The sequence below is a fragment of the Parasteatoda tepidariorum genome, chromosome 11 (genome assembly GCF_982258835.1).
Source record: "Parasteatoda tepidariorum strain Cologne lab strain chromosome 11, Ptep-v5.0, whole genome shotgun sequence".
Lineage (NCBI taxonomy): Eukaryota > Metazoa > Arthropoda > Arachnida > Araneae > Theridiidae > Parasteatoda > Parasteatoda tepidariorum.
This window is the reverse complement of record NC_141765.1, coordinates 47,543,535-47,558,618: the sequence shown is the minus strand read 5'-3', so window position 1 is coordinate 47,558,618 and position 15,084 is coordinate 47,543,535. Positions and strand designations below refer to the sequence as shown.

The following is a 15,084-nucleotide window of genomic DNA, read 5'->3' as shown; positions in this document are numbered from 1 at the left end:
AAATTTCCAATTAAAATTTAATTTCATTTTCTGTAGAAAATTGTTAGATCAGTATGTTAGTAATGCATCGTTAAAAAAAGAATTTGATTTTGAAATGAATTTGAATTGATTTTGATCCATCTGAAAGGCGAGACAGGAAACTTCCTCTCGCCAACTCGTCATTAGCCATCAAAGATTTAAGGCTAACGAATAATTTTCTTATAAAATTTTGAGTTTTAATTAAAATGTTTTGATTTCGAGTGGAAGCATTTTTTGTCCACTTCAAATTCATCTCTTTTTTCACTCCTTTTCCTGTATAATAAATGACGAGTCACTCACTTTTTACCTAATAAACCACTGCTTCCTAAAAAATAGACAACCTTATTTTGATTTAATATTATTATCATTGCAATAAATATTTTTCATGTTTCAAGTTTCTGCATTCTTTTATAGTTTCTCTCACCAATTCTTCATTCTGCAGCTTTTAACAAAAGTTTTAGAATTCTTCAAATTTTTCATGAATGAAAAAAAAAATTTCGGCTAGTATCTTTGCTACTGAAATTTCATGCTTTGATCTATGGTGATAAGGCAATAATATAAATACAAAGATATATAAATAAGAAGAAAGCATAAGTAATGAAGGTGTAAATGGGAATATATGTATAACAGCCCTTAATATAATCAAAACACGCACAGAAGACAAATGAATATGAATAATTTACAATAACTTAAAATAACATAAATTCAATTTTAATAACAGTATAATGTTTCCACGAGAAATTTAAAAACATTCCCCTCAAACTACAAAATCGCTACTTGATTTTTAAGACAACGATAAAAAATTGACTTTATCTCCCTTTAGTTCTTTAGGAGGCAGTTTAAGTATTATTGACTAATTTTAATTGTTAACAGAAGCATTTTGTTTGAAATTCACGAAACATTAAGAATTAGCCTTATTCACATAATATAGTTTAATTCTTATACTTTAAAATACAGAAACCCTTTTAGCAAGTGTCGTTACCATTTTGTTGGCAATATTACCAGCTTTCAAATGCTTCTTTCTTCGAGTGAAGCTTAGAGATGTGAATATTAATGTGTATGTTCAACAGAGAAATTAATTCTACAACTCCAACGCCATTAATATAAATTATAATTTCTGCTTAAGTAGTTGAAACGTAAAATTCTTTGTTGTAGTACATTTAGAGACAAGTTTTCATTTACGAAACCAAATGTTGAGTTGAAATTTGCCAGTTAGCGAGAAAGTAATCTAGCCATTTTTAATGTTTAAATTTCGGTAATCTCAAATTTAAATTGGTATTTTGTTGCATAATATTCAGAAAAGTAACTAAGGCAAGCTAATTACCAGACTATGCTTAAACTACATTTTTGTTACTATTAAAAATTAAAAATAAAGTAATTAAAATTTAATTTAGTTTTTACACTCGCACCGATCGCAGAGATGACGCAAAATATTTTCCGCGGTAGATGGATGATGGGTTAGAATCCCCTTGCCTTCGGGTTAACAATGAGAGGTTTTCGTTGTTTTCCTCTTAATGTAACGCAAATATGGGTAAATTCCATCAAAATGTCACCCCAAAAAGCTAGTTTGTCCAAATGCTTAATCCAAGAGTTACGTTTAAATTCTGGGTTAGGTTAAAAATTATAAGATTACGGAATTAAACACTGATAGTCTTAGACGCAGAGTCGGGACTGTTCAACACTGGTCATAAAATGAAATAAAATAAAACATTAAACTTTATGTCCTGACACAATGCATTCACTTATATTTTTATCAAAATTGAGTATTTAAATGAAAACTCAAAAAGCTCATAATTTAAAAATTTCAAACACGAATACTAAATTTTGAAAGAATTTTTTTTTTCTGTTTTAAAACCAAATTAATTTCTATTTGAGAAAATGAAAAGTTAAAAGAAAACAAAGCGATATAATTAAGTTAATAGCACAAGGTTTAAATACATAGATAGTTTTTGACAACTGTTATTAGAGTGTGGAATGAAATATTTTAATTTTTTCTTCTTGCATTTACGTAGTTTTTGCTGTTGCATATACTATAATCTTTAACTTGAGAATTAATTTTAAAAGATAAATATCAGTGAAAATTTTAAGGCTGCGCATTTTAAAAAGTTAACTAATTTTTGAATTGACATAACGTATTAGGATATGTTAGAAAACATGTTAGGAAAGATTGTAATTTTTATTTCACAACAAATTTTAAGATAACAGTTCAATATTATTGAAAATGAAACCAAAAGTTTTAACTATACGATAAATTTAATTAGTTTTATTAGTCATTAGTGTTCATAGCCAAAACTAAATATGACTGTTATTCTAAATTATATTTTTCTATAAAAAAGAAACCAAAATAGTTGAAAGATATTGTATAATTCCTTGTTAGCAGTAAGAGGAATAACTGAAATTTCATTTCTGAGCATTTCAACAACGCTATTTTTTATTATGAGGTAAGTTTATCTAATACTTTACCAATTGGTGATCCATACACTTAGAAAAATTGATTCAATTGCGCAAACCTGTTCATACTTTAATAAAGTGTTCAGAAATAGAATTTTATTTTATGATGAGTCATAGAGTAAGATCACTGTAAAAAAAAAAGGTTTCTCAAAATTGAGCTAAAATATGTAAAAATAGCTTTGATAGAAATAATAGACGAATTTGAAAACTTCAGATATTAAAAATTGAAGCAGCATATGTACTCCTTTTTGAGCAAAATGCATCGAGGCTCGTTGCAGGATGTTCTATCCACCATAGTTATAGAACGCAGTCCAGATAGAGTTAAAAAGCTGTATATAGTAAGCACCAAAACGGAATATCATGACATAGATTCCATTCTCTAAGAAGATTTTAAGATGTTGGGAAAGCAGAAAAAGTATAATTAAAATTACCGAACACCTGATTAAGCTATTGGGGACATATTTTTCTAATTGCAACCCTTTGTTCCAATGAAATTTGACATTATTATGTCATGATGTATCATTGCGGTGACTTTAAATAATCTTTCAAATCATTTATCATTTTAGGGAGTTCTAGTTTGCAATCGAGCTTATTAACTGTAGCATGCTCTTTAAGTATTTATAACTAAGGCCATATTTAAATTTTTTATTCGTTGATCTTCAAACTGTTTAACAAATTAGAGCACTCGGCTTACAATCGGGATCATTAATTGTAATATATTCACTAAATATTTATAACAAAGGCTATCATTATATTTTTCTTTAGCTGATCTTTTAAATCTTTTGTCATTTTAGAGACACCCAGTTTGCAACCGTGTTTATTAAATGTAGTATGCTCTTTAAATATTCGTAACTAAGGCAATTACTGCTAAATATATAAATGAGTCACATGATAATATGCTGAAAGACCTATAATGAGAAAAATTAGTTGATTTGTTGATTACTGGACATTTAAATTTTTTTAAATATAGGACATTTTACGTACATAGGATTTGCAAAAAATAATTTTTCGTGTGCAAAATATTAATAAATTAAACATATTAATGTTTTCTTTACACTAAGTTTGAATGCAATGAAAATAAGCTATAAATTGAAATAAAAATTATTAAAATATAACTTTAAAAGTAATACATTAAGGAAAAATCATTTCAATTTTTTGTCATTTTGTTGGATCTTTTTTATCCTTTCTCTTACTTATGATCTTACCTAATTAATGTTTTTTTTATCCTTATGCAGTCTCGATGATTTTTATCGAGCCAAAAATTTGATCCGAAGTGCTTTTTAGAATAATTAAATCACATAGTACAACATTTTTATAAAAAGTTGCAAGTAAGCCAAAACTCGAGTTGATCAGAAGAGCTTTTTATAAAATAATTCAAAAGTTAATTCCAGGGAATATTTATATATATATATATATATATATATATATATATATATATATATATATATATATATATATATATATATATATATATATATATATATACTGAAAGGATTAAACTCTGAATATTTTATTGTGTTTTTTTTACCATTAATGATTTAACGAATACAAAAATCTATCTCTTTCACGAAGCGAAAAACGAAGAGAACTACTAAGTCAATAATTGGACGAATGCTAACAGATAAATCATTTATGTTTAAAGAGAGACTTGGTAATTTATGTTTGATTGATTAAATGAAAATCGAGAAATAGAAATTGTTATTTGTCTTTAGATTACTGAAAACAGTTTTTTTTAAGCATAACTTCAATCGATGGGGTTATTTAGTAAAAAAAATTGTGAGTGATATTTATAGTTATAAAACAATTTTGTATATAATCGTCAACTTTTTTTCAGTGCTGATGGAAACTTTGAAGTGACTTTAGAAACAAAAGCCCAATTAAACAACAGAGGAATGATACAATGGAAGCCACCTGCTATATATAAAAGTTCTTGTGAAATAGACGTCGAATTTTTCCCTTTTGACGTGCAAACGTGTCTCATGAAATTCGGCTCTTGGACATATGACGGTTTTAAGGTAGTATTTATTCTTAACAGATAGCACCATTGTAACTGTTAAACAATATATTTATAGTACATAAATTAACTAATCATGATTCATTTTAAAACATATGCATTCATTTCTACAGTAGTACTCAATATGCCTTTTGAGCTCCATTTAAAGTAGTTTATAAAAATTTCGTGTGAAACTGAATGCTTATTTGTTCAAGGACGTGGAAATGGCATAATTTATTTTTCTAAATTACTCTGTAAAAAATTTCGAATCAAATAAATAAATAAATGAATATATATATATATATATATATATATATATATATATATATATATATATATATATATATATATATATATATATATGTGTGTGTGTGTGTGTGTGTGTGTGTGTGTGTGTGTGTGTGTGTGTGTGTGTGTGTGCGTGTGTGTGTGTGTGTGTGTGTGTGCGTGCGTGCGTGCGTGCGTGCGTGCGTGCGTGCGTGCGTGCGTGTCACGGCGAAAGACCGAAATCGGTGGTTGTTGACTTTCACCGGTGAATGTCGACAAACACCAAATACGTCGGTGAAAGAGCGAATATTTCATTACATTCTTGTACATTCGGACCCTCACCGGTGTATGTCGACAAACACCAAATACGTCGGTGAAAGATCGAATATTTCATTACATTCTTGTACATTCGGACCCTCACCGGTGTATGTCGACAATCACAGATATGTTTTGGTGAATGTCCGAAATATTTGTTACATTCGATTTGATAAGAATTTATTCGTGGATATAATTACATTTATTCGATATTTTAACTCTACACTGATGTCTTTTTAAGGTTAAGTGCCACTGCCCGGTATACCCTACACTGATGTTTTTTTTAAGGTTAAGTGCCACTGCCCGGTATACCCTACACTGATGTTTTTTTAAGATTAAGTGCCACTGCCCGGTATACTCTACACTGATGCTTTTTTAAGGTTAAGTGCCACTGCCCGGTATACCCTACACTGATGTTTTTTTAAGGTCATGTGCCATTACCCGGTATATATTTGCCCGATACTCCAAACACTGATGTTTCTTCTAATCTATCGTCAGTAAGTATTAAAATATTGAATAAATATAAATATATCAAATAAATATAATATTAACGAATAAATTAATATAAAATTGGATATAACAAATATTTCGGACATTCACCAAAGCGACTATGTGATTGTTGACATTCACCGGTGAGAGTCAGAAATAAGGGTATTTAGCAAATATTTCTGACATACACCAAGCGACTACGTGAATGTCGACATTCTTCCAGATTTCGGTGTTTCACCGTAACACACACACACACACATATATATATATATATATATATATATATATATATATATATATATATATATATATATATATATATATATATATATATATATATATATATATATATATATATATATATATATATATATATATATATATATATATATATATATATATATATATATATAGTCGATACCGACTGTACCCTCCTTTCCAACCAATTCTATAAAAAAAATTTTAGATATGATATATATATATATTTTTTAATTATTATCGATTACTATTCTTACCAAGAAAACAATAATATGACTTATAAAAATGAAATAATAACTATTAATTCTATAGGCAGCCCAGTGAAATCGTAAAACTCATTGAATTGTTGCAGGCTATATAAGGAGTCGAGAGTCATTATATGATGACTCCTGAATATTGGATGGATTTTAGCTTTGAGTGACTGTGTGTCTATAATTTAGAGTGGGATCTTGACCACTAGTACCGATTAGGGAGAGTGCGATCCGATCAAGAACTCAATTAATTAAATCGGTGAAACATTATGAACTGCGCCCTTTGCGATTTAACTGTGACTGCTATGCAGTTCACTAAATGTTACATTCAATTTTATTTGAGTCTTCTTAACATTCAAGAATAATTTATAATATTGTGTCAACTAAACTATTGCAATTAAAGTGTTTACTTATAAAAATTGTATATTTTAAGCCTGATGGTTAGTTTCCACTAGGAAAATTTAAATATCATTTGTTTTATAATATGCAATAGTCATGATTGTGGTTTTAAGTATAGGGTGCTCCAAAATTCTCCCAAGAAGTCATTTTTAATAGAAAATACTGGTTATTAATTTAAAATTTTTAATTGTTTTCATTGATTTATAAAATATACAGCACTGGCTAGGGCGTGTAATAGCATATTTTAACTGGTAAATGACTTCGACAGTTTTGTTGGTACATCGGTACTTTTTGGCGAAATTTTAATGACTGTTTTGTATAATTGTGGCTGAGTTTCGTTCATACAGCACTTAATTCTCTCATTGAGATCATGGGTGATTGCGGGCTAACTGTCGTAAATCTTGGATTTAAAAAAGATTCCGGATCATACGATTAACGTCTCTAGCTTTAAATAGTATGATCTGGGAAGTTCTGTTCACCAAAATAAAAAATAACACTGTACTTAACTGTACAAAATCACACTGATCCCTACTGTATTTTTTTTTTAAAAATGATTCAATAAAGCTCATTTTTTAAATAAACCTGAACGGTCAACTGTCTCACTGTTTTTTTTTCGTTGGAAACATTAATAGCAAAAGTGAACAAAAATTCAAGTCTTGTTTGATTTTCTGACAATTTTAAGGATTTCGCTGAAAATGAAATTAAGAAAAACCTCTTTTTTAAGTTTAAGACATTCTTTTTCTGCAGACAATTTTTCCAGCAGATGCAATTTATAAAATCCCGAATAAAATAAAATGAAAGTATCCCCTTTGAGAAGAAGGTTCTTTTATGGCAAATTAAATGTCCTATATTGTACAAAATCACACATATATATATATATATATATATATATATATATATATATATATATATATATATATATATATATATATAGTGCACCATGTTTCGTTATACACAATTATAGTGTCACAAGTTAAATTAAATCATATTACTTAATTGTTAAGAGATTTACGCCATATAAAGTGCAAATAAGTCTTCGAGCAACTGTTAGAAGTATATTTGCTTTATGAAAATAAGTTTTAGACGCAAATATTATGTTTGCCTTCCATGTGTGTAATGAAAAAATTGCTATTTTTCTGACTGAACTATTAGGTCCATATTCTTAAGAGATTCGGCAGTAACAACAGGCTAAAAAACGGCTATCCCCAATCATATTTTTAAGACTGGAAATCTCATTTCGTCCAAAAATAGTTTATTAAAAATAAAAATATGTTTTATGTAATTTTGGTTTCTTATAATATCATCAACTCAATTTAAACAGCATATTTAAGATTTAATCTCTTGAATCATGTACATTGCTTCTTAGTATGGGTGAATCCAAAAAAAATATTCAAAAGTTAATAAGGTGTTCCATTTTTTTATTTTGTGCTATTACAAGAAAAAGAACAGCTTATCTTTAGTCGAAGTATTATCTATAAATGTCTTGTTTCGAAGTCCTATTTTCAAAAATGTATCTACTTTGACCAAGAATTATTTATCAATCATTTAATAATTGGATGCAAGATCATTATTTTTCAGAACTTCAATTTTGTATACCAGACATCAAATGAATAGGTATCTCTGATAAATTATGATTGTTTTTCACAAAATGCATGGACAAAATTATAATCAAAAATATACCTATGACAATTATTAAGGATTTATAATTGCCTTAGATAGAAACCGGTGGGGATAATTAGAAAACAATATCAACTCTTTCGAAACCAGGATCCATATTTAATTGATAAAGCTTTATTAGTTTAATTCTGCTGTGAAAAATAAATACGAAAGAATTGTGATAAAAGTAATTTCTTTCAAGAAAAGGTCAAAAGGTTTTGTAAACACCATTAATTTGTTTCTCTCAATACAAGGTGAATCATAGCTGTTTGCTGATTGGCCTTAATTTTAATAAAGACCAACAATAGAAGGCAGAGGTAAGATCAACCCAGAATATTGAAATACCAAACTAACTAACCTATAGCGCATTTGTGTTTCATCAATGCTACGCTTAACAATTGACTGAAATGTGTCCCTAGCTTGTAATTCGAAGACAAAGCTTGAAATAAAATTGCATTAACCCGTTTCAAGTGGTTAGTTCGATTGAGTGCTGTGGGTGATTTAATCGCCATATTTGAGAGCTTGGAGTCCCTTCAACAACGTTGTCTTTACCTTGAGATAATTGAATAAGAAAGCGCGAGGATTAAATGGCCACGCTTCAGCTTATAAAAAATTTAGTAACAATAAAAATCAGTATATTTGTTGCAGAAAGTTTATTAAAGAGTTTAAAATTCATTATTCTATTAAATTTATAGTTCCTCTAAATCAGAGATGGCGAACTTTTTTGATAAGTGTGCCAGCTAAATTACAATTTATTACTTTCGAGTGTCTTGTGTGTCATTTGTTAAATTTTGTCTTAAGATATAATCCTTAAGCAGTTGTAATTTGATTTTAAATTAAAGAATTGCATTTGCAACTATATTTTTTTTTATTAATTATTAACTTGCTTTAAATGAAATCCGAATAAACAGTATTTTATAGTTTATTTGAGAGTTTTAAATTTATAGTTCATTTATATTAGAAATGGAGAATAATTTTCTACAATTATGCCAGTTAAATTACAATTTACTATTTTCGGGTATCTTGAGTACCATGTGTTGATTTTTGTCTTAGAATATAATCCTTAAACTATTGTATTTTGGTTTTGAACTAAAAATTTTCATTTGTAACTATATTTTTTTATTAATTATTAATTTGCTTTAAATGAAAAACCAAATTAACAGTATATTATTCAATTTAATAAAAGGGAAAATATCCAAAAGCGGTCACTATTTGTGGTATGTAATGAAATCAGACTGTTGTAATTAATGCTAGATATTTTAATTACTATAGCAGGGTTGCCAACTACTGCGCCTTTAGCAAAATATTTTGCGAAATTGTAAGCAATCAAAAACTAAAGCTTTCGGAATTTTAGTTAATTTTGAAGGTTTGGACACCTTAGTGTTAATTTTAAATTTTGCGTATTTCGCCATGTCACCAGAACTTTTTAAGTTTATTTAAAAATTATAAAATTGTTTATCCAAAAATAAATTCCACGCAAAACAATGGTAATTTATAATTTTTTGTTATTTTAGTTAAAAATAGTCGAAAAATTTTGAATTGTAAGGTATGTAAATTTTCAAAATCATTTTAAAGAATGAAATTTTATTTGGAAAAATGTAAATTTTGAACGAAATCAGTAGTATAGTTCCTAAGAAATCAAGTTTCAAATATCGAAATTTCTTAAAATTCGATTTCTCAGGAACTATTTGACTGATTTCGTTCAAATTTTGCATTTTATCACGAAAAGTTACATTCTTTAAAATGATTTAAAAATTTGTATGCCTTACAATTCAAAATTTTTTCGACTATTATTAAATGAAAGGATGAAAAATAATTAATAACCATGAAAACTATCTTTTGCGTAGAATTTTCTATGGATATATGAATTTTATAATTGTAGGCGAAAATGTTTCGAATCGATCGAAAATTTTTCGAGACATGGCGAAATAAGCAAAAGGTAAAATTTGCATTAAGAGATCCAAACTTCGAACGCTCTCCTTTTTGGGCCAGAAATCCAAATTCACTGAAACAGAAAAGGGAATGCCTGTTTAAAGAAAGTACGTTTTTGTGTCTTATTTCGTAACTTTAAATATTGTCTGCACTCAGTAGCATATTTGAGATCAACCCTTCGAACCTTTTAGATTGCGTCCTTCTAAATACGATGACTAGATCAAAATTTATTCAGGAGGATTCAAGTTTTTGAAAAAAATTTTTTAACGCTCTGTACATACGAAATAAAGATGGTTTTCATCTGCTAAAAATCATAGATTTTATGCAAATTTTAGGATATGTGAATAAGCTTAGTCTTGATAGAAATCATCCATTTTTTTTTTGGTTTTGGAATTAATAGGCCTGATTTTCTTTTTCATAGAAAATCATAAAATAATAAATCCTAAAACAAAAGACTTTTTTATATAATTCCTTATATATATATATATATATATATATATATATATATATATATACACAAATGATTTTATATTAGAATTAATCAATGAAACGAAGAAGACATAAAACCAGCAATAAACTAAAAACAACTTGAGTTGAAAAGTAGTTTGAACTTCTTTTGAAACCAAACATCTAAATTAAAAAATAATAAAAATGTATTTTCAAAAGAAATTTACGAAGAGTAAAATTAGTTAATTTTAAAGGAGAAAAAAATAGACTTTTATATGGCTTCCTTTTACTTTATAAAGTTCTTTTAAAGAACTAATTCACACTTTTTTTTCAAGTTTCCGCAGTTAGAATCACCTTAATGTCTTATTTCAAGGACTTCTTTCTAACTTCTTATTTGTTTGCTTTTTTTTTACAGACTTTCTTGTAAATAAAGAGTTAGAGCCAACCAATCACTTACCAGAATGAAATTCTCGGACAGAATTACTGCCACTGAGATTTTTGTTTCACATTTAATGGAAAGTGTGAAATTGCAAAAAAATTCCTCCTACCTTAGCAACAGTTTGAGGTATTTCGCTTTGAACAAGATGTAATCGATAGCTGTACTTAAAAAGAAAAGTTGGGTCTAATACTAAAAAGTGAAAAACTAAATCACGTGAAAGAATCTTTCATCAAAATGTCGTTTAAATTACATTTTCTTATAGCACTAATAGCGTGTCAAGGTCTTGATTGCCATGATAATTAGCGAATCCCATTTTCGCTTCAGAAACAGGAAGAAATTAACATACTTTTAAAGTTAAAAATTAAAAAAAAATCAACAACTTGAATACCTAAATATGACAATGAAAAATTGTATATTATTTTATTTTCGCAATTATTATGAAATGCTAATTTGTCGTTTCTTTTCTGAATTAAAAAGTGTCAGAAATCATTCATAATGAATTTTCTAAATGGGAATAAATGATAACTAAAACAATTTTTTCTAAAAAATATTTATGTCAAAGTTTATTTGGAACCAAAAATGGAAAAATAAAAATGAGTTTGAAAAGAAATACTATAGTAAAAAATAACATATTTATAGAGGTCAAATTTAAGAAGGAAAAAAACTTGGATGCCTAAAAAGGACACTGGAAAATCCTACATTATTTTTTTTTCTGCATTATTATGAAGAACTAATTTGTCTTTTATTGTTTTCAAAATTAAAAAATGTCCGGAGAAATAATCTAATTTGAATATTCTGAAGGAGAATAAATGATAATTAAAAGAAACCTTTTCTGACAAAATGGTGAAAATTATTGAGAACCAAAAATGAAAAAATAAATTCAAATAAAATAGCAAAAGTAAAAAAAAAATCATAATTACCTATTTACAGGGTTTAAAATTAATTAAAAAAAACTTGGAAGCCTAAAAAGAGCAATGGAAAATTGCACATCACTTTATTTTCTCCATTATTATGAAGTACTGATTTGTCATTTTTTCCTAAATTAAAAATTGTCTTGAGAAATCATTTAAAATCAATATTCTAAAAGAAAATAAATGATAATGAAAACAAATTTTTCTTGCAAGATAATTATGTTGAAGTTCATTGGGGACAAAAAATGAATTCGAATAGTTTCGAATTGCAAAAGTAAAAATTTGCACTCATTGATCCCTCTAGTTTTAGTTAAATATTTAAAATAACTTCCAAATCATAGCTAAATCTATTAACATTTTTATATTTTAACATAGCCTGGTACGTTAATATTTAATAGGCATAGTTATGTTAAGGAATTTTAGTATGATTTACGAACATTGTGAAAGCTGATTTTTGTTCCAAGTAAAATATTTGCAAATTAAAAACATTTTAACTCATTGACGCCCAAGTTTTCACGCTGCATTTATAGGTTATGTAACTTTAACCCTCTCTACTTACCAGATAAAGGAAAGCTAGTGATCCAGTTGAGACTGGTTCTTTCATTAATTGCAGTAGCTATCTTGCCCACCGTGAAAAATAAATTTTAAAAAAATTGAAAATTTTTGACATACCTGGTTCTTGCACCATGGCCCTCAATTTATAAATTTATAGTACATTTCTGGATATTTATTCTCATTAATTATATCGTTACTTACAGGTTGATCTACGTCACAAAGATGAAATCAGAGGGACCAATTTAGTTGAAATAGGTATTGACCTTACAGAATTCTACCTCAGTGTTGAATGGGACATTCTGGAAGTTCCTGCTGTACGTCACGAAAAATACTATACGTGCTGCGAGGAACCTTATGTAGACATTACATTCAACATAAGTATGCGGCGAAAAACTCTCTTCTACACGGTGAATCTTATAATCCCTTGCATGGGTATATCTTTCCTTACTGTCCTAGTATTTTATTTGCCTTCAGACAGTGGTGAGAAAGTTACACTTAGCATATCCATTCTTCTTTCGCTAACCGTTTTTTTCTTACTTTTGGCTGAGATCATTCCTCCCACGTCATTAGTGGTACCACTGCTAGGTAAATATCTCCTCTTTACAATGATTTTAGTGACTCTGTCCATTTGTGTAACTGTTGTGGTGCTAAATGTGCATTTTCGGACGTCCTCTACACACAAAATGGCTCCATGGGTGAAGCGTGTTTTCTTACAGATCTTGCCCAGACTTTTGTTGATGCGAAGGCCTTTGTATTCAGCCGATCCACGAAAATTTCTGGCGAGATCATGCAATGGTGCAGAGGGTCAACCACCACGCCAAAATGGTTATGATGCTGACTTTGGGGAACAAGTGTCACAACCTCCTCAGCAAGGAGCATGTCGCATTCATGGATATGCTGGTAAAGGAGAAGACAGAGATGCTTTGACCACCGATGATGACGGTAGCTCTTCTTCTCTGCAAAATGCTGATGCAAGTCCACCTCCAGGCATAACTATGCGATTACATTTTTGTCCAGAATTTCAAAGAGCTATGGAGTCAGTGCATTTTATAGCGGATCATACCAGACGATATGAAGAGCATATAAGCGTGAGTAAACTATTCACTTGCTGTTCATTATTAATATATTTTATATTTATCTTCTTAAACCTTCAACAAATAACTTTGAAATGAGTTTTTTTTTACTTTATAGTGGTATTATTGTTGAAGTAGTTTTACGAAATGAACAACTTTGACTTAATATTGAAAACAAACACAAAATGTTTTCTACTCAAAAATTGTTTATCTTTGAGGGTGTTCAAGCAAGTTTATTTTTCTCCATAGTATATATAACTGCTATTTATAATTAGTAACAGAAATGACTATTTGCCATATTGTTATAAAAATAGAAATGATATGCAATAATATTGTTAAGTTCTTTCTTTTTTCTTTTCTTTTACTGATACGTCATTTAGTCGAAAACAAGCTTTAAATTACTGTTTGTGATCAAATTCTAAAAAAATATAGTTCGAGGCAATTTACAATTACCAATAGTAATAGTCACATAATCACAGTTTCTAGCCTTTAACCATTGGACATTAGCCGATAGATCAGAAATTAATAAAGTAACCATTTTAGTAAGTGGTAACCATAAAGTAACCATTTTAGCTAAGTATATCTCGCAGAGACGTCAAAATATATTTGTACCAAAAATTACTTGTGGACTGATTTTTCGAATGGGGCTAATTTTAAAAGTTTGCATTTAAAGATATTTAAAAAGATAAAAACATTTCAATATTTTTTAGAGTATTATTTATCAATCTATTTAGAAAATGTGCGTTGCTTTAAAAAGCTCGTCTTTTATGATAGAAAATGACGTATGATCTATTCGAAAGAGAACTGTTGGCAATGGTTGTATTTCGCGGCATTCTTCTTTCACACACTTTCTTTATTTGACCCAAATAATTATTAAAACATTTATTTCTAGTTATTTGTGAAAGTGAAGAATACTCGATATTTTTTTCCTTGAATAGTCTTAAAGTGTAAGATTTTTCTCTGCATTTTGCAATATTTACATTAACTATTGGATGAAATAATAAAATAAACTTCCGTTCGAACAAAACTTTTCTTTCATCTCTTAAGGAAGAAAAATTAAATATTGACTCAATCAGTTAAAAAAGCTGCATTCGTTTCTAGCTCTTGTCATTCACAAAAAAATTATTAAACTATAGTTGCTGCTAATTTTAAAATGGTTTTATTTTGAGATAAAACAATATTTGATGGCAATTAAAGCCTTGTTTGCTTTGGTTGCTATTTCAAATTATTAGTTATTTTATTATTAGAAAAAGTTTTTAAAGTATTACCATGCAGAATCTGAAAAAAAGGGTATGATTTGCAACCCATTTTAAATTTTTTTTCTGTCAACATAAATGACCGTATCCTACACCAATTCAAACTTAGAAAATATAATTTTGATTTTTAATCGTGTTCTCCTTGGAGTAGTACTTAAATACTAAGTCAACAAGTGAATTATGTAATAATTGGACAAATATTTAAGATGGAACTAATTGCGATTGTCGAATGATGCAAGAGTTAAGTAAAATATCATCTCAACTCGTCAATCTATTAAGCTGCGGTCGAAGGTCTCATAGAAAAAGCTGTTAACACCTTTCCTCTTTATTGATCGACCTGAGTTTTCTGTATTTGGTTTTCTGTATTCATTCGA

At 28.3% G+C, this 15,084-nt stretch overlaps 1 protein-coding gene across 2 annotated transcripts in view; it reads left to right on the top strand.

The window, feature by feature from the left end:
• Positions 1-15,084, top strand: part of LOC107439188 (acetylcholine receptor subunit alpha-like) — a 178,131-nt gene that overhangs the window by 157,186 nt on the left and 5,861 nt on the right. For both annotated transcript variants that reach the window (XM_087154400.1, XM_087154401.1), the window contains exons 5-6: positions 4,304-4,484; positions 12,585-13,469. In XM_087154400.1, coding sequence (XP_087010526.1) covers positions 4,304-4,484; positions 12,585-13,469 — 1,066 coding nt within the window. The remainder of the gene's footprint in view (positions 1-4,303; positions 4,485-12,584; positions 13,470-15,084) is intronic.